The following is a 24,252-nucleotide window of genomic DNA, read 5'->3' as shown; positions in this document are numbered from 1 at the left end:
TGAGGCAGGACTGGGGAGATGAGGAAAAGAGCTTCATGTACTCTGTCTATTCTGGTAACAGAACACAATCCAATTTTTCCCTTGTTAAAAGGAAGCAGAAAAAATGTGGAGTAAAATATGGCATGTGGTACAAACCCATCACAAATATCTTACCTCCCATTCGCTTGCAAGCTTGATTGGTACCTCAATACCCATTTTCTCCAACTGCTCCACCCTGTACTTCTCATATTGTCTGTATCCTGCATATCCCCCACCTGTAGCCACCAGAAAGTGGAGGGGGCGCAGTCGGAATGTTCGCACTACCGGTGCAGTATGAAGCTTTCTCCTGTCTAACGAAAAGAGACAGATCTTTAGGAAACAGGACAGCTACAGAGTAAAGACAAGGTTATAAGGGAGGGAAGTCAGATCAGATATTGAGAATATTATAGAGGATTTGGTATCAGTGAGTATGCATTCAGTCATGTCACCAGTGACACACAGGATGCATACAAGGTCCTATTACTGAGGATGCACATATGTAAGGATAGGTCACTGCTGACCTGTGCCCCCAGCAATCACTTCCTGAAAGGATTACTTGTGATTTAAAGCATCACTGATTCCTGATCCCCATATCAGAAGTGATGGTTTGGAAATCATGAAGATCTTGTGTTTTCACACAGATTTTTTGGCAGGGGCCTGATGAAAACAGCAACCACTATAGATGCATGAGGAAAGGAGCTGACAATATTTCCAATACAAACCCAGATTTTTACTTTAAACAGACAGTCACAAAACACAGAAGTTAGCTGAAGGCTGAAGCTGGCATGATCCTCACCAAAAACAAAAGATCATATTGAGAATTCCCCCCTGGATTTTAAGTACACACTGGAATGGTGATTGTCATCTGACTCCATTCAAGGAAACAGCTTAGATGGGAAGTACACCTGAATTCTAGCAGAAATGTAAAGATGAAGGCTCTGTCCACACCAAAAGCAGAACTGTTCTAACCACTAAAATATTTAAACATGGTTATTGCTGACATAAATTCCCTGCCCACAGTAGACAGGGCTGGTATCAAACTGTATTATACCCACCCACCATTTGGTTAGCACAGTTCTCAGAGATACATCCATCAACACTGCTCATTGAAGTTGCATTGGAATCTTGTAGCTAGCATCAAACACATTTATGTAGGGCTGTAATTTCATAGAATTTAGAACAAAAGGTCCATTAGATAATACAGTCTGATCTCCAAGGGCAGCCTCCCCACTGGTGAATTGAACCTTAGTCTCCTTTGTGACAGGCAGGCATACTCACCACTATACTAATGGAGAACATAGTTGTTCAATGTACTGCTCCCAGTGTGTGCAGGACGGAAGTTTTAACAACTTGAAAAGGCTATGGAGTTTTTTGTTGTTGTTGTTTATTTAAATGTGCTCTTATATTATGCCACAAATATATGCTCTTCCTGATCTTTCTCCTATTTCTCCAGCCTTTTGAAATATGCTTTACTCCCCCTGCTGCCACCCTGTCTCCTTGCCACACAGTTTGCCTATGCTTCATTTGCTTGTCTGATTCCCTATCTCCATCTTTGGCTTTGTGTTCATTTCCTCTATTCTACTTTTCCTGCAGTCCATCTGCTCTTCACACCATCTATTTTTCATGGCTTCCATTTATATAGCCCTCACCCCGAGTTTCTTTATTGTTTCCAACTATCTTTTTTTCCACATTTGCTTTCCCTTCTTCAAATAGTCTGTATCTTTATTCTCCCTTGTCACCTGGCCACATCGTCTGATATACACGAATGTAACGGGAGGTAGGATTAAAGGAGCCTGCCTTGAAGAAATCAACATCATTAGTCCTAGAGATCAATGACTACAAAATAAGGAAGTCTAACCTCATACATGAGGACCAGTCACCGATCTATGCTGGATCATCAGGACTCATGTTAACATTGTACATTACCCAGTCTTGGGAAAGGAAAGAACAGTTCCACATCACAGTATTTTAGATTTATTTTCTATTTTTAATTCCTCATTGAAATGTTATGGGGTCCTTCAAAGAGGTGCTACTTCACCATTGTTAAATATTACAAGTTTTTTTTACAGTGAATAATCAGCTGCTGGAGACTGAAACAAGGCATTATATACAATTAGTGTAATATAACTTTGTGGTTCTCACCCACAGGGGTCCCAACCACCAGACCTTTCAATATGGCTAGATGGTAAGGGGGATCCTGAAACCCAGCCTACGATTAGATGCAGGTGAGGAGGGGTGACCCTGAAAATTTTTTCTATTGTGAACTAATATCACTACTACTAGTTGTGAATTGGCAAGCTCCTCTTGCACAAGAGACAAGCCTTACATATTGCACTGTTTCCATCTGCTGGCAAGGATGCATCTATGCTGCAATGCTACAGAGCAACAATGAGAGGGCAATAATAATGAATGCTAAGACCAGTACATTACAATAGCGGCACAAGACAAATGAGGGAAAGTGACAGCAGAAAGTGCTCTCCTCCCAAAATCTTTATAAACAAAAAGTTTAGAAACCCAGGTCTAATAGGCCAACTGGGTATTTTAAAAAATGTGTTGATTCCAATATTCATACTGCAGCCAATCTGTGATTTCTCAACAATGTACCACATCAAAGAGGCAGCATAAATCACTTGGTTTTAGAAAGAACTACCAAAGGGGGGAAAAAAATCTATCTGGATGTGGATTAACTAGACTCAGTGGGGAGTAAAGAAGTGCTGCCCAAAGGAACAAGGTCTCAGAATTAATTTACTAGAGAACTGGATATCATGTCCATAGTATTCTTCTGAAGAGTGGCTGAGCTAGAATCAAACACAAAGGGCCCAATCCTGCCTCCACTCCCATCAAGTAGCACTAGCCCTGAGTTTAAGACTCACCTAAAAACTAATACATTATTTAAGAAACAAGGAAAACACTGAATCATTAGGCATCTAAAAAGGACCAAATCCCTTTCTAGGACCGTGGCAACACAATGGTCAGATGGCTTATCAAAATTCATTACGTTTTAACCAGAAGTAAAAACAACTAGCCTAGTATTATCATTTTGTCGTGCCTGGATGCTCAACTGACCTTCATTGCTTATACTGAAAAAAGAAACTTGATAAAAGGACCCATCTATCATGTTTTTGCCTCACTGAAGTTTTGTTTACTTCATTTCATTTTTATTCACATATATTTTTAAAAAGTGTACTCTGACCCATGTGCCTTGAAATCTGTATTTGAAATTTGTATTTGTATAAGGTACTTAAGTGAAAATAGATTAAATCTTTAGTTTGGGATACTCATGCTCTTGGAAAAAAATAAAGAATGTGGTAAAAATGTGACAAAGGTCTACGAAAAAAGTTTCCATCAGAGGATGATATTCAGAAAAGGATGGGGACAATTTAGAATTTTTAGATGTTTCGGGGCAAAAAAACTCATTTATTTATCTCTTTAAAAATATCTATAGCATCCATCCTATGCTCAAGGCAACTGCTTTACTAAGTAAATATGAACACAGCCCATACATAAAAAGATACCCATCAAAACCCTCCAACCCTCAGCCACCCACCTCCTCCCCTAAAACCAAAGAGGGGGGGAAAAAAAAAAAAAAGAGAGACAGACTTGGCAGTATGCCCAGAAGTTAACCAATCTAGGTTCTGGTGGAACAAAAGGGTAGCAAGTTCCAAAGTCAAAGCACCTCTCAGAGAAGAGCTCCCTGCTATTTAGGTCCAGGAGACTCCTGCTCAAGAGCCTCTACTGATTTCAGCTATGATAGTATGGCAAGGGAAGGAAATTCCCTCAGGTAACCAGAACCCAAACTATTTTGAGCTTCATGGGTAAAAATTCAATACCTTGAATTCCACTCGTTCAAGAGTGACTGGAAGTTTTATTTTCTCTACGCACCCCAGCACAAGTGCCACAGTGCTTCTAATTCAGGAAGAGTGGATTGAAACATGCCGTGCCTAAGTCAAGGGTTTGTTATTTTTCCTGGATGAACTCCATAACCTCCCTCACACTCTCACACTCACACTCACACACCACTAGGTTTTCAAACTCCACGATGACACGATTGCAGAAATTTGTTACTTATTCTGGCAATGGTGACATGTTCTCTGCAGCTGACACTGCGCAGTGATTTCAACTGAACACCCTGTTCCCTAAAGATATTAGAGTGACTGGGGCGCTGCAGCGAACTTAGCAAGGAGCTAAGGAACGCTTATGTCTAGGCAGATTTAAACAAGAGGAAACAGCATCTGAATAAATTTAGATCTTCAGATTAATGATAGAACTCTGTACAGATAAGCTCAAACTCATAGATTGTTTCAGACCCCTTCTAATTTCTTAAACTGAGGTCAGCAAACAAGTGGAATTTTCCTTCTGTGGACACGGAGTAGGACATAAAACTCTGCTTCAACACTCCTTCCAATTTTTAAAAATATTAATGTTTGATACTTGCCTGGTTTGATAAATAGGAGTAGAGTCAGTAGTCTCACTGAATTTAATAAAATCACCAGAAACAACACATCTTGGATGGTGCTAAGAGGCTCACTCTGTAATATGGTGACACCTTGTTAATGAGAGATTTGATTATTATATTATTACTACAAAATGTTTCTCTAAACACAATAAAAAAAGCTCACAGTTTTAATGATCATCATTTAGTTTCTGATATTGACATGGCAAGGATTTATCAAACTTCCTAAATAATCAGTTATATGAAAATGAACTGTAATATTTGACCTCAAAGTGAGAGCGCCATGCCCAGATGGGCATCATAACCATGAGAGCACGTAACATTGTGTACATGCCACCATGTCTTAAGCATTGCTCCAGTAACTTGGAAACTACTGCTGGATTCCAACTCTACTCTGGAATGGCAACAGTCTCTTCCTTAGCCCTGCCAATTCCCAAGATCACAGTCATTAAGGCTACAAATAACTTGGAGTTCTAAGCAACTTTAAATGGTATTTAATCCTTCCATTTCTTACTGAGCTATAACCTGGCTGAAGTTTGACTTCAAGGTCACAATTTAAGTTCTGTCTTGAGGGAGGCATGTTAAAAAAAAAAAGCAGTAAATAAAAAAATCAAACAGGTTTCAGCCTACTAATCCATCTGCTAAGCTCTGTTGCGTTTCTTCATATTATTCATATGTTATGCCTGATGACCCCATATTACATTATTCATTTCACAGCTTAAAACTCAACATTATCCTCTCAGAAGGTTTCATATTGATAAACCAAACCACGTTAACTGTCAGATTTATTATCTATGATTATGCTATTACACAGAGTTCTCAGCCTGCATCCATATAAACTCCTTCATCGTCACAATTTCTGTGTAGCAAGAGCTGCAAGATAGACAGATCTGGCTTGGTTTTCGGGCCACAGCCTTTTTGCCACAAGTACTCATGAGCAATTAGCTATCAAAGCAGATCAGAACCAATCATTAAACCAATCGATAGGAAGATGAGACTTACTTAATGACCCAACCACATTGCAAGTCTCTTACCAAATGCTGACTCAATTACTTTGACTGGTTCTAAAACAGGTATGAAAAGAATAGGAGTTCTGAGCTTCAGTATTTGCAGAAATAGGACATTACCAATACCAGCCTTTTAAAAATTCCCTAGAGTACACTTAATGGCCCCATATTTTGTTATTTAAAAGGCAATGTGTTCTAGAGCAAATGCTTAGGAACCAGGGAAAAACAGTGTAAAAAGAATTATTTCAGATAGCTTGATGTTTGATTTGCATATCTTAATTTCCTTATGTATCAACCAATCCAACTAGAAAAAGAGGTAAATCTGGAATGCCTGGTTCCTATGGCTTTGAGGTTAGTGCTCCATCCTGCTATGCAGATGTATGTTTGAGACCCACCCTCTCATTCACCAAAATTAAAAGCACTTCAGTGAACCACAGAGTTGGGTAAGAGAGGGAGTGTCTTGCATTATACAACAGTGTCATCTCTGGAAGATTAAAAAGCAGCATCAAGGAATTGGAGTTCCAGAGGAATTCCAATTGATACTTGAGATGGATTTGAAATTGCCTATAATAAATTATGAATATTATGTGTTGACCTGATTATTGTGATGTCTACTGTATGGTTATATTGAGTTAATTCAATAACAGTATTGTTAGGAAATGCAGCAAGGGGAGTGGGGATCCTGAGATGCACTTCCCAGGCAACATCTAAGAGACAATGTAAGAGCCATTCACTTTGATGCTCTGGCTTGCCACCTTCCAGAGCTTACCCATCTGGTTTTGGGGCAGCAGGTCAAAGTCTCCGAGCAGACAGAACAAAAAACTTGGTCTGGATTTAAATAAGAAATCCCTTAAGGACAGAGGGGGAGCTAAGGTGAACTCAGTTTCCAGAGGTTCAGAGTCCAGGGTAAGATGAGCCTGCATAGGACTCTAGCTAAGATGGACATGGTTGGTGTCTCTCATGTGATGTTTTGCTCCCCCTGTTAAGATTAAACGAGACTGTTTGGTCACTATTCACCACTGGTCACAAGCTCCCAAAGGGTAAGCATAGCTGATAAACCAGGTCCTAGTGTACGATGCTGTGCAAGACTGGGAAAATCACAGGATTCCACTAAGAAAGAGGTAAGGTCTAGAGATCCAAGACCTAAGGTGGCTGCACTCACAGGCCAGACAGGGGTAAGATGCGCAGCTAGTTCTATAACCATCACTGTCCTCCTCAGATGGAAAGAAAGGCAGCCATGATGCAAAGCTTTAAGGGTCATAGGGACTAATGAGTGCAAAAAACAACAAAAGAAAAACCATGTGCTGCAACCAAGATTTCCAGGTAACTAAAATTCCCTTAACTCCACCCCAACAAAAGCACTTCTAGTTTCTAGGGAAACAAACCCTTGCACAGCTGAAAGTGAGATCAATTCTGAAAGAGGCTCAGAGTCAATACACTGGAAAGATAGGCACTGATTCCAAGTGCAATATACACGCATTATTTCAAGTATGTATATACCTGTTACATGCCTGTTTAAAGAAGCGGGAAAAAGAGATACTATTATATCAGTTCTCCTTCATTTAATGTTTCTTTCACATACTAATGTAATATTTTGTGTTGCTATACTACCTTCTATCCAAAGATTTCAAAGAACTTGACAAACAAAGAATTAAGCCTCATAACTCCTATGAGATTGATAATTATTCTCATTTTATAGACAGGAAAACAGAGGCACATATAAGAGTTAAGTGATTTTTGCAAGGTTACACGGTAAGTTCATGGTACAGCCAGAAACTGAATGCAGTCTCTTGACTCAGTCTTTTGCTTTAACCATTAGGCCATCCTACTCCCAACAAGACTTACCCATTTGTAATCACCTATTACTTCCGTTTTAAACTGCTGTATTTGGATAGAGCACCAGCAACCCTGCAACTGAAAATTTATAAGAGAATAAAAAGATCCTTCACATACCAGTGAAAAAGGTTCTGGAAGGTGGCTGTTTCCAGATGACCAGAGTCTTTCTCAGAGAGAGGTTCTTATGCCAGAAGAAATTGCAGTCAGTCAGCACACTATATATAAAACACAAGAGACAGGTGTCTAAATATGGACATATAACTATATATAATTAAACAAATAAGAAATGATGATAAAGATTATCATGAAATTCCTACTGAACCCATTACCTCCTAGCCTATTCTACAAGTTTTTCACCACCTCTAGGAGATTGTGTCAACATCTCTCACAAGATTTGGGTTATTTAAATCTTTATTCCAGTTTATCTTGATTTTTTTTCCTTTCAAAATATCAATCCACGTTCAAATTACATTAATGCTAACACAGAGATTCTCTCTTTGAGGTGGGTATTGTGTGTGGATCTCTAGTGCATCCTTCCCAGTACAGTTTTTTAATAGCTTCATCACATACTGAATTTTGTTCTGTTCTATTTCCAGCATGTCTGTGACTGTGAATACAATTTGCTTCATACCCTGTTCTTATTCGCAATGCTGTTTGAGGCAAAATTTATTCCAGTTAGGATTTTACAATATTTTGTTACAGTTAGATCACTTTAATACTAATGTCATCTTCTGTTTTATATACTGCCTGGGCCCAGACTTCTACAGTCTATTTGCAAAGTTTAAAAAAAAAAAAAAAAACAATGAATTAGTGAGAGGTACTGAATGAGTGCCTTGGAGCCCAATTCTCCCCCCAAATGATGCCAATAATTGCCTCTGAAGTCAGTGCCCTAGATACTTCCCAACACCACCCTGCCAACACATATCAACTTTGATCTGGAGGGAAAGTTCACAATGGAGAGTTCAGTTACCATGGTTAAGTCAAATGGCCTCTTGCCAACTCTGTTGGTAGATTCTGTAATGTGATCATTTGCCCCCAGGAACATTTAATTTCAAATAGGTCAGCAAACAGCTGTCAAATGGGAACTTCTTTCAGCAACAACTAATTTAATGCAGATTCAAATGTAGAGGTTAGAGGCTCCATGTTCCATTATGAGTCTAGTGAAACATCTTGTCCCTTTATTTTATAATCACTCTACAGACTCTCTCTTTCCTTGTCACCTTGTACATTCTTGAACCATGACGCTAAGCAGCTCTACCACTCTGAACACACACAGTGACGCTCTCAACAAGCCAGCACAGCGAGGAGCTTCTCTCAAGACCAACACATTTAAGATTTACATTTTAAACTTTTTCACAACTATGCATCTGAAGAGAAGACATCTGCAAAGGGGAACAGGAGAAATATGCCTGTTCAAAGTCTGAATCAACATGGTCTTGAAGCTTGGTCCCACCATATGCTGCCGTTGGATGGGACTGCAGGACAAGCTATTAGAAAATGAGAGCAGAGTGTTCTAGTAGTAATGAGCTTATTCTCTCATGGGAAGGACAGAGCTCTTGCAGAAGCTAGTACAACACACTCATCCAGTGAATGTGGATGCCATGAGTATTATGTCTTCGCAGTGCTCTCTCTCTCTCTCTCTCTCTCTGAGAGCCACATTCTCTTGGTTTGACACCATACTGAATTCAAAAGTGTCTTATTACACTACAAGGTATTGCACCAACTGTGATCTCCTCACCTTCCCACAACTGCTAGTTGCACAGTGGGATAACTGCCCACAGTGCATTGCTTTCAATGTCAATGCTAGAGCACCAACTGTGGATGCGCTTCAGCAACACGAGTACTGTGTGGACAGGCACAAGAATTGTAATTACAGCACTTTTTAATCACTGCTGTAACTTGCATTGACAACACTTTCTAGTGTAGACAAGGCCTTAGTGATCCAAATATGGAGTCCCTTGATCAAGAAGTTCCTGAGATATAGCTCCCTCACAGGTTCCACTAACTTTTTGGGTGCACACCTGGCTTCTAAAGCATTAATGGGTTAACAGGACAGGAATGGGAGGGAGAGCTGAAAATGGTGGCAGGGGAATATGCTGTGGGGAATGGTACAGAAAGAGGTTAGAGAATGAAAGAGAGATACCATTCTTCTCTCTCTGCCATCTTTGAGTGATGTTCCAATACATCCATAGCACATACTTAACACTCAGTTTCTGTTTGGTACAGTGTAATAACAACCTACAGCTGTTCTACAATCAAACTAGCCTACTCCACAACAAGCTTACCACATGCCTTATGCACATGCTATCTAACACTATGCTTTCACTTGTCCGCCATTAAACCCACAGTCCACACTCATCTCCTATCTAACTGCTGACACCCCATGGCAAGAACATTCCTGTGCCCCACTACTTACACAAGCTACTCAAAGCAGTGTTGACATAAGACATACTCAATCTCTCAAGGTACACATGCACCTCTTTTCTTGATACCACACACTGGGATCAGGGAAAGTGGTTCTCACACACCCGAGGGGAGCATGCCCCCCATGGGGCCTCAGATAATAAATCACAGCTCTGCCAAGCTGCTTCACCTAATCCCGCCACCATTCATACAGCTGCATACAGGGAATGCAGCTGGACTGCATGGAGGGACTACTACTAGCTCCCAGTAGGCAGAGCTGAGGTTGTGCTGGGCATTACCTTAACTCCGCATTGCCTGATTTTCACAAGCTTGCGGTTTACTGAACTCTGTGTTCTGGTTCAGAAGGGCACAACGGGGCATACTTAACTGTCGGTTAAGGAAGTTGGGTTTTGTGTCAGTGAATCAGTCTGGTCACTTTGCCCTCAACAACCCGAGTCTACCTATCTGGTAACCTGAACGGTAGGCAACGCACGTGTGTTCAGACCCCCGTCCCCTCCATGCAGAGCCGGGAGGGGCGGTCTGTATGGAAGGCGGTGAACAGAGGAGGCTGAGCTCAGATCCCCTCTGCCCTCAAGGAGGGAGTGTGGAGAGATGCTCAGCCCCAGGCCCTCTGCCCTCACTGACTCCCGCTGAGGTAGCATGGAGAAGGGCTGCCCGCCCCCCAGACCCTCTATCCTCGCTGAGGGAGGGCAGAGGAGCAGTACTCACAGCCCCAGGCCCCCTGCCCTCACCGACCCTCGCTGGGGGAGCAGGAGCGGTGCCGCCGGGCCCCACCCCCAGGGCCCTCACCCAGCAGCCCGCGCTTTGGGGTCTCGGAGGTGACACGACGAGGAGGGAACCCCAGGGAAGTGAGACGAGAACCCGCCTCCGCCCCCCTCGGCGCCGGCTGCCAGAGCACAGGCTGCTGCGGCGGTTCACCCCCCGCACTCTGCCCTCAGTGACCGGCCCTGCCGAGAAAGGCGGGTGCCCCGCAGCCTCCCTCCTCCAGCGCCCCGCAGAGCCGTCCGCCTCGCTGGGCCCCCGTACCTGCTTCTACGCAGCGCGGCCCCGCACATTCGCTCCATGGAGACCGCCATCTTACAGCGAATTACCGCCCGGCCGCTGCTGCTGCTCCGCACTCCCCCGGCAGGGAGGGACTCAGTGCAGGCGGTAGGAGGGGCCCGAGGAGGCCGCAAACGCCTGCGTTCACACCGCCTCCTGGCGGCAGCCTCGGGGAGCGCAGCCACAGCCAGGACCCGCCGAAAGGGGCGGGGCGGGGCGGGGCGGGCCGGGCCCTACAATGTATGGCGCAGGGAGAAGAGGGAGTGGGAGAGGGGCTGGCCTGAGGTGGGTTGTGTCATTGTAAGGCTGTCCCTACACGCAGGACACAGTAACTTTCCCCCCTTCCCTTGGCACCTCTAATCTATGGCCAGGGCCTCAGCATAATTTTTTGGGCCCAGTACAAACTTGTAACATAGGCCCCCTCCCACACACATACCCATGGGGGTTGCAGCCTGGGCTGTGGGCCCCAGGCCCTTCCCCCCACCCACGTTGGGGGCCCTGTCTGTGTCCTATGGTCTCAAACCATTTTACAGACTCCCATTAGGGCTCAGAACCACCCTGCGCTCTCCCCCAGGAGATGGGTAAAGATCATCCCCAGTGTACAAAACCGGGGGCAGAAAGGGGATATAACTGACCTGAGGTAATGTAGCAAGTCAGTGGCAGAGGCAGGAAGAGAGCCCACAAGTCCAGCGGCCATGAGGCCTTAGCCTAAACTCTAAAGGATGTTTGCTCCTGTGAAACGTAATGTTATTCTAAATTTGGGATCAATATTTTTTACTCAGCCAAGATTAAACAGAAATAGCATCACTTCATTCTCAGTCTCTATTTTTTTCCTAAGCAGGTATGACTTTACAGGGAACAGCCACCACTAGTACCACTGCTGAAATAGGTGCAGAGTGTCAAAGGTTCAAGTACATTTTAAATTGTCTGTAAAAGTATCATACAATATGGGCCCAGTTGATCCAACCCCATAAAGTGAGCAGTTATGTCAGGAATCAATTTGGCCCAATGTGTCTCCCCATATATGTTATTTCTCTAAAAATACAGACTAACTATTATATTGAATCTTCCTTATAGAGTCCCCTTTCTCTAGCACCTATTATCACTTTGTATTAGGAGATACTATAACTTTCTCCACCTTACAGGACTGGGGTGAAAAAACCCATCCCTTCATGAACAGGCAGCTGATCTGATGAGGCCAGGGAAACAATGACTGAGGGAGGTAAGTAATGTTAAGATGAGAGTCAGCCACCAAATAGGACTTTTAAAAAAAACAAAAACTTGTGAAAACTTGCTTCAGCCTTGTGTTGAGGTGTGGCAGCAAATGTAATAAGGATAATACAAGGTGTATGTCAGAGAGGTGGGTGTGAGGGATTTGTAATAATGTATGAATATTATATGTTGACTTGGTAATTGTGATGTCTATTGTATGCATATATTGAGTTAGTGCAATAGTAGAATCGTCAGGAAGGGCATGATGGCAGATACACATTGCAGCATACACTTGAGACAATCCAAAAGCTATTAACATTAATGCTATAGTTCATCCCCTGTTGGACCTGCCAGACAGGCTGCTCCAGGAGCGACTCAGGCCCTGTGGAGGAGGACAGGAATCAAAAGATCCAGGAGGATTAGGAAACACGCTTGCTCAATGAGTGGATAGGTTTTTGAGACTGACACCCAGCCTCCACTGTTAGGGTTATAGGTAAAACAGACAGGGGTGTAGACCTCTTGTTGTTTTAAAATCCTTTTCTTCTTGTGATATTTTGTTTGTACTGTTAAGGTTAAACACCACTTTGGGTTGGGAAGGATGCCTGGTCCCTGTATTCACTGCTGGGCACAAGCTTCCAAAGAGTAGATTCGTACATTGTGAGCCCAGTCAGGCCTGTTTTGGTAGGGACAGTCAATACATGGGACACTTTAGCCCAGGCCCCACTCTGAAAGTGGGAAAAAAACATGCGATTCTACCCTATGAGGGGTAAAGGCAGGAGACAGAAGGTTTTGCAGAGACCACAGAGAGGTCGGAGGTGGAGCTTAGCTAATCTTGTAACCAGGACAGTGGAAAAAGTTACAAGGCAACAAATGCAGTAGGGTATCTGTCTTGGAAGTTTAAGATTAGAGGAAGGATCAGTGAAGTCCTGATGTAGGAATGCAAAAGGAACAAGTTGGGAATGTGGAAGGGGAGGAGCATTGGGAAAATGAATGAGTATAGGAGAGAGTGCATTAGATTGAGAGGGTGGGATGGAATACTGGGGAAAAATGCATGACTGGGGAGGAAACTTAAGAAAGAGTGCTGGGAAAGTCCATGGGTGGGGTTAGGAATAGGGTCACTGCAAGGAAAAAAAACAAAAAACTCCCAAAACCTTAGAGTGTTAGCCTCCTTTCTCCAGAGCACAGGAATGGTGTGTATATGCCCTAACCTGCCAGCGACTAGGAAAGGGGACTGAAGAAATCCCTCTTAGCAATAGTTTATGCACCAGCTCAGCTCCATGACAATGAGTGGCATACACCTCTACTGAAACTTTGTTTTTAATGTAGGCATGATGGTGTGGTCTGCAACTAATAGGACTAATCATATATCCTCTAGGACAACTAACAGGTAACTTTTAATTCTAAGTGCTCAGAGAAGGGAGAATACATAATACAGAGAACCTAGATTTGGAGGACATTCATGCTATAACATGGAACAGAGAGAAACAAGAACATAAGTAAAAGCAGCTGCTCTGGCCTGAGCACCTATGTAGGCATGGGGAAATCACTTTCGCCCAGATCTCAAAAGGTATGTAGGCTCCTAATTTCAAAGTAAATCAGGAGTCTAATTACACGTAACAATTAGATTGACCTAGCTATGTCACTCAGGGCTGTGAAATATTTTGTGCCTGAATGCCGTAGTTACACTGACCTAACCCTTGTGAGGATACAGCTAGGTTGATGGAAGATTTTTTTCCATCAGCGTAACTGTCATCTCTCAGAGGTACGGATTAATTACTGTACACTGATGGAAATACCTCTTCCATCAATGCAGGAAGCATTTACACTACAAGGCTACAGCGGCACAGGTACAGTGCCACTGCTGTGCTTATGTAGCAACTGTAATGTAGACATATCCTAAATACTTTTGAGAATCTTAGCCTTTTTGGTTGTTAGAGTTATTTGTAATTATGTAGCAGGTATAAACATGATTTCTCAGTGGCCCTCAGAATTGTGTGGTCCAGTGGTCTGAACAAGTCACTTAATCTCAGTTTCCCCATCTGTGACATGGAGTTAATTCTTACCTACCTCAGAGGCACAGATGTCCACTCATCTTGAATTAATAATTCTTCATGCTACTCAACTAGAATGGAAACCACAAAGTGCGACAGTGCCACGTGGGAGTAGCACAGAGATTTAAATTAAAACACCACAACTTCTTCCTGGAGCACGTCTTATACTTTAGAATTTTATAACTTCACATACCATGCTTCCACACATTTTACCAGGACATTAATGTGCAGCAGATTGAGTTTTCAAATGATACATCACAAGGCATACTTTGTACAAAACCTGTAAAATTTGTAAAAAGGGTGAACATAGGATACAGTGTTACAAACACAGACAAGGCAACTGATGAGTTCTTTTCAAGGTCTACATGGTGTTTGTGAGCCTAAAGTTATTGATGGAAGCCTCTGGATAGCAGAAATTAGGCACAAGGATATTGCATGCTCCCACACAGAGTTCAGCTGAAGGTTGTAAGAACTGTATTATCTCAGAAACAATAATACTTTGCACTTATCAAGATTGAACACATACGGAAATCATCAGAGATCAGACTTCATGAGTTTCTTTCCATATGTGCCCTCAAGACGTGATGTTCTCAGAATGCTTTCAAGCATTAGTTAACCTGTATATGTCACCCCTGAGAGTAGACAAGAATGTTCATTTTACAGATGGGGAAATTAGGACAAATAAATATCTGTGTCTGCCTCAGATTTCACAGTCAGTAAGAGAACTGGGAACAGAACTCAGAACTTGTGATTCATAGCCTCATACTGTAACCTCTAAAACTGTGTTCCCTCCCACAAGCCCCACTGTAGGAGTTATAGAAATGTTTGGTCAGTTCTATGTAGAACTCTAGCCTGAATGGATGCAGTCAATTTAGTAGCTAGTTCTTTATGTTGTCACTGCTTTTTAGTATCAGTTCAAGTCTACTACTTGCATTAGGATGACTTTGGGGGAAGAAAGGAAGGGAGGAAGAGGAAAAAAGCAGATTTAAGTGCTAATGGATTGTGTTAATCCACTGCAGGTGCTTGAAGAGTGGCATGGCAGGTGTTGCTTTCCTGGATCACTTAATGATAAGGAATGGCACAGGTAAACCCAAATACTCTGATTTCTGTTGGCCTACAACTTGTATTCTTTCCTACATGGAAGCTTGGGGGGAGATGCCTAATGCATTGTCGATTCCAGTTTCAGTTTAATCTAGGCAAGCAACTCTTGATGGTATGTCTCAGATCTCCCAAGAATCACCAGGAAATGGAGAGGGGAAGATTAGAAGGGGAATGGTGGCTCACAGGAGATGTTCCCTGTCAGAACCACCAAAGCTTTCCATTTTAGATTATTGCTTTAGCACTCAGGTGATTGAAGAAGCAGTCACTATTTATATGGCAGGGCTGATCGTATATAATGAAGAATCCTTTACAATTCCATGCATGCCTCTGCTGGAAGAACAGTTTTCATTTGCCAGGCTTTTTACCTGACCAGAAATTTGCATCATGTGCTAAGTTGGTCATTTGCAGGGGTCTAGAAACTTCTTTAAAACACATTTAGATTATTGCTTCTTAGAAAGCATCTAAAATTCCCTAGCCAATGTTCTCCTGCTTTAACATCTCTCTTCATCAAGGGAAGCAGCACATCAGAGAGAAACCTTCCCTGCTGACAGTTGGCATTCACTGCCCTGCTTGGACACTGGGACTTGGAGCAGGCTCCCTTGAAAGATGCTGTCTCCCATCGTTCTGCCAGGCCATGTTTCACTTCACAGCTTTGATGGCTGCCCTATTGTTTTAGATGCAGAACAAGAGGAATATGAGCTCTTGTGTCCTGATGGATCCACAGCCAAGCTGAGTGCCTATGCCACCTGTAACCTGGGTCATGGGCCTGGCTGTGCCATCATCACCCATCACAACTTCCAGAAGATCACCAAGAAATTACTCACCCTGGTCCGGGTAATTTGGAACTGCGTATCAGGTTCCTCCAGGTCCTTAGCCCTCTGTAGGAGTAGATGGAATGAGCTAGACCGCAGGTATTGAGTCTGCTCTGGGGGATCCAGCAGTCATCTGCTAGGACAGGTACCAGGGTGAGAGGTCCAAAGGCTATTGGGGAGAGCGGGTGAGTACACACAGCCTTTAAACTTAGATCAGAGTATCAAAATAATACAATCTGGGAGAGAGGGGGCAAGGGTGGAGGTCAGTCTCTGCTCTCCAGGATACTAACAGCAGCTCAGTTTAGTGTAAATTTGGAGAGATCTTTGCTCTCGCTACATCCCTTCATTTGCTGCTTATGTGGGGAGGTGGAGATCTTTAGATAGTAAGGTCCAGATCTTCAGAGGTATTCAAGCATCTAACTCCCACTGAAGTCAATGGCAATTAGGCATCTAAATATCTATGGGGATCTGGGCCTATGGGCTTTGGGAAAGGGGCCTTTTTTGTACAGCATGTAGTACAATGGGTACTTGATCCTGACTGGAGCCTCTGGGCACTATCTCTAGATCTATTTAACAATAGCTTCCAGCAATTACCAAGAAAGTCTGACTCTGGCATCTGCCTCGACCCCCTTTCTCTGGAGAAAGGAATCCCGTTCCCAGTTCCAAGCCTGGACTCAAATCTGAAGGAACAATAATCTGAAACATATTTAAGGGGGAGCTGTTTGAACAACAATATAGCCATATAGTAAGGGGAAGTAATTTAATAGCATGGGCACAGAAGGTGCAATTTGAAACTTCTTTGCTCACAGGGGCAGCTGCACTCAGAGGGGAGATTCACCCATGGGAAGCTTTAAACTTCAGCCAACTGCTGGCAGTGTCTTCCTGGTACACACACAAAATTAGTGTCTCCCCTAGATCCCTTGCCCAGCCACAGCCATTTTATGGGCTATGTCTTCCTCTTCTCCCTTCCCCATACCCCCAAATAGAACAGGCTTGTAATGGGGTTATGGTGCTTCAGGCTCACCCTCTATCCCCTCCAGGTCAGGTTTCTCCCACCACACAGACCACTGCCTGCTCTGCTGATGCACTGCAGCTGGCGCTGGGTGCGTAGCTTGACTAGATGATGACAGTAACAACATCTAAGTACTCAAGACTGCAAATGCTCAGGCTGGAGGAGTTATGCCCACCAATATGAATTCTTATGCAGTTTGTCATACGGTGCAGAAGACTCCTGAGAGATCCTGATTACTTCTCCATCCCCATATTTACATTCCCTAGCTGATTAATAGTGCTTGTTGCCTCAGCATACAGGTGTCTCATATTCATTCAAAACTGAACGCTGCCTACATAAAAATTCTTACAAATCTCCATATTCTGCCCCTGAAATAGCGCACAGTTAACCAAATGGATACATATTACACTGTAGTCTGGAGCTCCTGCTTGGGTGCTTGCAGACAGCAGGCTCCCCTGCTGGAGCAGAGAGTGAGCATCCCAGCCAATCATAATCATCAGGACGGGACAGGAGAAGCAGCAGTCCCTCAAATAACTGGGTCCCAGACAATATAGGGATGGAAACCAACACCTAAGACAGATGCATGTTTGGTTTGCCCGAATCCCAGGGAGTGTTGAGTTCTGAGTGCTACATTATGATCACCCCACACTTGCCATGATTCTAGACAGAGAAGGTATAGCAACAAGGCTGCTAGTCAGAGGAGATGAGCAGCATCAACACAGCTAAAGCCATTGTACTTTTCCTAGCATCTCTTTGGGCAGAGGGGAAAATTCTGCAGCAAGAACTCCTAGATCAGACAATAAGATTAATTTATTCTGTTGCTATGAAATATCTTTAATTTCCATCCCCTCCCATTTCCATTGGGTTTATGTTACCATAAACCACCCAAGGGAGGAGGAGTAAGAAGTGTAGGTTAGCCAGCTGCACTATCTGGAGAACAGCACAGGATGTGAGTTCATGGGAACCATGCCACTTAGCATCACAAAAAACGCACACATACTTATAAATAATCATTGCTGAAAATATGTCACCATTTTTTGTCACCAAGTATTTGATTATGGAGTATTAGTAAAAAATACTGATGGATATAAAATTTGTTGATTAGAGTTTCAACATTTTTGCTGTATTCTCCAGATTACTTGGTTCCATTCCCAGGCCTCTTTTCCTGTGATGTTCTCCAGGTTGTGTCTCACATTCTAGGGAAGAGGGAGGCTTGTAGTGATCTTCAACACCTTGTGTCCTCCTGTCCCCTCCCCGCCCCGTTTTCTGGGCCCTGGCTGCTATGCTGTACTCCAAGCAGTCTCTCTATTTCTGGTTCCCCTTCTTCCTGGCCCCATTCTGCCTGGCTTGATGGAACAGTGCAGGGAGCGGGCACTGTAATCCAAGTCACTTGCCCTCCTAAAGAAACTGGAGAGGGCAAGGTAACTATAGCGAAGTCCCAAGATGTCAGGGAAACCAAGCAAAATTCATCTAGCTGCAGTAAAGTGACAAATTTTGCAGCAAAAATGATGAAGTCTGTGGCATCTTGTAAAGGTGTTGAATTCAGCAACCATAGAATTGCAGAGTGCACAGGGTCCTGCTCATGGGCTAGATCTGCTCATTCCACCATAATGCAAGTTTAGTCTTCCTCACGCCCCACACTTACTTCCTTGGAGTTCATACACCATCTACTGGACTAATGCCGCATTGCACTTTCAATTTAAGGGGACTTCCATAGCGGAGACTACATAAACTAGTCAAAAACAGTAAGGCAACTGTTGAACGTAGGATTAATAGAATTAAAAAGCATAACAGCAAACTTATTTTTACCAGCAACGTTTTCATATGTATTTAGGGTCTGTCTAGAATGCTGTATGTCCTTTGTTATGAGAAATACAAATTACAGAGAAGGAAACCAGTTTTCTGCATGACTGGACACAAACTTCAGAGCAATAAATCTTACACCAAAGTGATTAATTCTTAGTTTGATGTCACCAGCCTGGCTCCTTCCATAGACTGTAGTATATGAAGAACAGCCTAGCTACTTGTTTCTAATTTCTCTTGGGTTATGAGTTCTGTATGAACGTTCAGTATCTCAGGCAGGAATTTACAATACTCTACTGCTTTGCAGAGATGAACTGTGTCACCAAATATTAACTGCTATGTATAGTGGTGTAGCAGGCCTGTGTTTGAGTCCTCAGTTCTCTTTCCACTTTCCTTGGCATTGCAAGGCTATACAGGCAGTAGAACTCAAGAGAAGCATTGCAACATCCAGCAGCTATCCTAGCTAATCAGTGACTTCTTTAGCATGCTGGTTTGGACAGGTGAGAGCAGAGGAAAAATAGGAATAAACTGGACAGGGACAGAATACAGAATCCATGCAGTCCACCTTGCACTTGCCAGTGTTGCTGCATAGTGTCTAAACAGGAAAACATTAGGACCAAGAGATCATCACTTTCCCTTACCTGAGCACCAAGGTGTTGTTTGAAGACTCATTTGTCTTCATTGTACACAAGTTTGCATGCAGTTTCTTCATCTCATGTGTGCACAAAATGTTACACAATAGCCTAAACAGCTACAGTCTAAAGAGAAGCAATATTTTACACTTCCAGTCAAGGATTTCAAAGCACTTTATAGACAATGAATTCATTCTCACAGCTCCACTGAGATGCAGATATTACCACCCTTTCACAGGTGGGAAACCTGAATTAACTTTAGGCACAAATACCATAAGGAGCTCATTCACCTGCACATCTACTAATGTAATATATGCCATCATGTGCCAGCAATGCCCCTCTGCCATGTACATTGGCCAAACCGGACTGTCACTACGCAAAAGAATAAATGGACACAAATCAGACATAAAAAATGGTAACATCCATAAACCAGTCGGAGAGCACTTCAATCTCCCAGGACCCTCTGTAACTGACTTGAAAGTTGCCATACTTCTACAAAAAAACTTCAAAAACAGACTTCAGGGAGAAACTGCAGAGCAGGAACTTATATGCAAACTTGACATAATCAAACTGGGTCTGCATAGGGACTTGGAATGGTTCTCTCATTACAAAAAGTAATTGTCACTGTTCACACATTCTCACCGTCTAATCAATGGTTGTGAATAGGCCTCATCTACTCTAACTGAATGGACTTTGCTTATATCTACCTTCCCCATTGTTGTTCCTTACCCTTGGATGTATATATATATATATATACACACACACACCCCCTATCTGATTTCTATTTCTTGCATCTGACGAAGTGGGTTGCAGCCCACGAAAGCTTATGCCTGCAGAAATTAAATTTGTTAGTCTTTAAAGTACTACAGTACTCTCGTTGTTTTTACTCTTATCTTGAGGGACAAAAACCCAAAGTCTTTAGTAAACAACTGAAAGTTTCTCAAAAAAATTTATTTCCATAAATTAAAACCACACACACAAGAAAAGAAAAAAAATCAGTGGAATTTTAGATTCACAAACTATTGAACAGAAACTAATCTGCAGAAGATGACAGAGGCCAATGTTACAAAAAGAGTACAAATTTCCATTGAGTTATTTATTAACATGATAATATTAGACAGACACTTCATCCAGACAGTTAGCATCCACTCTCCAGCAGAGTGACCGACATCCATCACACCACAGAACCCAACTCTGAATATGATACGGTAAGTGAGAATGGCTTACCAAAAACCATATCCAGAAAGCATCAGAACTTACGTGTACACGGTCCTGGGAATACAGGGTCAGGAGAGCCCCTAAATATGCATCAAGTAGCCTTTGCTGCTTGGTTTGCAGCTAGATGAGAACATTACATTTTGATTTCAGTAAAATAAAAAAAAACCTCCATCCCCAGTCAGCTACATTTGCCAGAAGCTCAGCTTGCATTGTTGGGCTCTTTCCTGAGAGAGTACATGGAGACAGCTCTGCAAATTCTCCTTTTAAATGCACATACAGCAATTCACAGAGCAATATGTATAAGGTCTTTTCCGTGATACTACAAAAAATCCCAAAACACCTCACTTGGGTGACTCCATCTTATGCAAAGACAAGCATACACTTCCTTACACTTTTCCTTCCAAAAGTTTTCATCCTCCACATTTCTCTCATAAAAAGTATATGGAACAGAAGCAGCTCAGATTGGCGTTTGAGACATCCAATCATTGCTTTGTTGTCCCTCACAGTATAAGCTGCTGCCACAGACAATAGTCAGAGCAAGGCTGCTCCATGATCACTTGCAAACAGGAACAGAAGTTGTGGAGAAACACAAAAGCATGATTAAGGTTAAACTACCTGGTGAGAGAGGGCTTTTATCTAGATTAGCTTATACACCTTCATTACACAGCTATAAAAAAAATCTTGGTCATGATAATGCTGAAGTGTTAGAGTTTTCACAAATCCTAAGGAATGTGGTATGTTGCAGAATCGCAGACCTTAACAGTGTCAGCTCTTGTAAGTGAAATGGAGCTGAGTATTTTCATTGTGCCTCCCCCCTCTGCTGTAGCTACAAAAAGAGCTTTCTGTGAAATGTTATTTCAAAGTGACAATAAACAAGGCTCAGAGGAAAGAAGCAGACAAAGAACAAAAAGGTAAAAATGTGTTTCAAAGCACACGCTAGCGGGCAGAACCCTGCTTGGACCTGAGTTTAGTCCCCATCCACCCACTTTCCCAGTTTCTTTACAAACCCCCCCATGGAGATTACATCCCAACTCCACCACAGAGCCAGAAGCTCTCTCATTAGCAATAATTTCACAACAGCATTAATTTGTTTTGTAATAGTGTATGTCATCAGATCCCACATTGTGACATAAAAATGAGAGCAAAGTCCCCTACTGCAGCTTCCAGTCAGTCAACATGTGTGCTGATGTCATGAATGTATGGGGAGTTTAAAAAACGTTTTAGAAGGCAATACTCACACTATTGTGATTAGTTATTTTCAGGGATCCCTTTCATAAAATGAGGAGAATTAACTAAGGTATCACTTAGTAGCCTCAATGGATCCACTGGACCTACACAGCAGTAGCCAAAATGGTATGCCAATAGGCCCAAACTTTACCTCCTCCAGCATAAAACAACCCACGTGGTAGTTTGCATTTCAGTTTTCCTCACTGGGTAAAGATGATCAACCACCAAAACAAGGGTGTAAACTAAACAGTGCAAGAATCCCAGCAAATTAACTGGGAGCAAAATAAACCCAGAGCATTATTCACTGAAGTCTGTCACACAGTGCAATCCTCCAACATTTCATGGCTGTTCAAAGTTCTTGAACTTAACAGATGGCTTTTCATTTTAAGTTCTCTGTCAGGTCAAGAACAAAGCTGGCAGAGTAGCAAAAAAACAATAGCAGGGTATCCTCAACCCAATATTTGTTTGGACCGTGTCATAAAGCTCATTCACTAGTTATTTGACATACACACTGATTTTGGAGGTAAATAGAAAGTTGCTATAAGGGGCACAAAAGTAAAAAAAGTGCAAGTTGCAAGTGGCAGGGAAAAGAAAGAATGGAAACTCTGAGCATGTCAGCAATGACAGTATCCCATTAAACTTTGCCTGAATAACTCCTATAGGCACTGAAGAACAAAAATTACCTGAATCGCAGCTTCAAGTAAGGATCCCAGAGGGGAGCACTAGTCCCTCAAGAGTATGGCTGAGAGACTGCCCAGTGCCACTTCAGAGAAGTATTAAAAAAAACCCAAATACTTTCCACGTTAGGAGGCTTGAGTGTACCTCTTTGTACAACACTAGCTATTAAGAACACCATTACACATTGAACCTCTAATTATATAAATTATGTGAAGCTCTATTCCAAACCTAGAATTCTAAGTTAAAATGGTAGAAAGATGAAATGGAGAAAAACCTGCCTGGCTTGTCTCAAATCAGTATTCTTGTCAGAATTAAAATAACTAAAAAGAGTATAAATCTCACACTGATGTTCCTAGTGCGCTGTCTCTGAGCAAAGTCCCAGTAAGTTAAACAAGTAACTGAACATTAGTAACATCCTCTTGCTATTCCCTACCTTTTCCCCTCCTCCCAAAGGCAAAGCACGAGCAAACCAGGTTAACAAATCCACTCTACAATTTGTTAGAACTTAGCATGTAGCGCCATTTTTCTTAATGTGTGATCAGAAAAAACCCAAGGTAATAGTAAAAGGTGCCCTTCATGCAGCAAAGAAAAAAGAAAAAACACATACAAAGTGCAACTTATTTAAGACATGGTCGTGTATGGCTGCTGCTGACTGAGTGCAGGAAGGACAACAGACTCTTTGAAGAAAACCTTTGGGCACAGAGACATGGAAGTAATTAAAAGCAAATGCAAACTATTTTTCTTTAATTTTTGAAGAGTCTGTGGTATCTCAAGAAACCAACTACCTGAATTCAGCTTTCTGTCCTAGTACCCTAGCTCTGTCATCAAGTTGTTTGAACAAGCCACTACAGTAAACAGCAGACTCAAATGAATGTGCAAAAGTTCAGGAGTATTTAGTATCCTAGTGTCATTGAAGGTGTACTATTTTCTCCTTTACTCTCCTTATCCCACCTGCAGAAGGTGTTTAAATATTAGCCATAATTTCTAGAGAGGTTGGGGAGGAACAGTGAGCCTCCTGGCTGTGCTAGACTCATGCAGGAGAATCAAAGGACTCTCTCCTGCATCACTAATATATATGTGTACACACACACGCACGCACGCACCGCAAAGAAGGTGACAGCCAACAATTGATCATCAGGTATTCGAACTGAGTGGTTGGTAAGGTCTGGAGAAAACAGGCAGATCCCTCCCAGTGGATCAAAGCATTAAAGGAACTGAGCCATTTCCTGCTGGATGCATCCCTCAGCTTATAGATGCTTGCTCCTGTTCCTCCTCCTCTGCAAAGAAGGCTTCAAGGTCCATTAGTTTCTGAATCAGAAGGGCATCTAGCTCTCTGCCCTGTAGTGCAGCCTTTTTTGCCCGGGTGAAACTACCCGCCACTTTGATTCTGCTTCGTGCCTTCCTCTTCCGGGGAATAGTGAAGTCCTGGAACTCCAGAATCCGCTTCCTCTTCTGCTGGCTGATAGAGATCAAGGATCCATTTTTCTCCTTGGGCTCCTCAAAGATGGTTTCCAGACACCTGGGAAGGGCAAAGGGTATAAGATGGAATATCAGAGAAATATACCTCATCATTCACAGAAGTGTAAGGAACCATCCTGCAGTGTCAGGGAGATAGACTAGATGACTAGGCCTTTTACATCTCTAACATCTAGGATCTACGATTCAATGATCCTTCTGGGGCCTCTCGCATGCAGATTTATCTGGAGCTCACGCTTCTAACCAATGAC

General features: G+C 42.6%; 2 protein-coding genes across 5 annotated transcripts in view; both read right to left on the bottom strand.

Moving 5' to 3' along the window:
• Positions 1–10,869, bottom strand: part of PISD (phosphatidylserine decarboxylase) — a 39,899-nt gene extending 29,030 nt beyond the window's left edge. The window contains exons 1-4 of one of the 2 annotated variants that reach the window (XM_067550065.1): positions 10,765–10,869; positions 7,432–7,529; positions 4,454–4,564; positions 154–329 (exon numbers count right to left, since the gene is read on the bottom strand). In XM_067550065.1, the coding sequence (XP_067406166.1) occupies positions 154–329; positions 4,454–4,564; positions 7,432–7,529; positions 10,765–10,814 (435 nt within the window). In that variant the 5' untranslated portion in view covers positions 10,815–10,869. The remainder of the gene's footprint in view (positions 1–153; positions 330–4,453; positions 4,565–7,431; positions 7,530–10,764) is intronic. The other variant, XM_067550063.1, reaches the window with a different exon arrangement.
• A 3,329-nt stretch (positions 10,870–14,198) lies between these two features.
• PRR14L (proline rich 14 like) overlaps positions 14,199–24,252 on the bottom strand; it is a 40,285-nt gene continuing 30,231 nt past the window's right edge. For all 3 annotated transcript variants that reach the window (XM_067550043.1, XM_067550042.1, XM_067550044.1), the window contains one exon: positions 14,199–24,044. In XM_067550043.1, the coding sequence (XP_067406144.1) occupies positions 23,768–24,044 (277 nt within the window). In that variant the 3' untranslated portion in view covers positions 14,199–23,767. The remainder of the gene's footprint in view (positions 24,045–24,252) is intronic.

The sequence above is a fragment of the Emydura macquarii genome, unplaced genomic scaffold, assembly GCF_026122565.2.
Source record: "Emydura macquarii macquarii isolate MOO-44397 ecotype Brisbane River unplaced genomic scaffold, CSIRO-AGI_Emac_v2 contig_1254, whole genome shotgun sequence".
In the NCBI taxonomy this organism is placed as follows: domain Eukaryota; kingdom Metazoa; phylum Chordata; order Testudines; family Chelidae; genus Emydura; species Emydura macquarii.
Note: the sequence above shows the minus strand (reverse complement) of the source record. Positions and strands in the feature narration are given on the sequence as shown.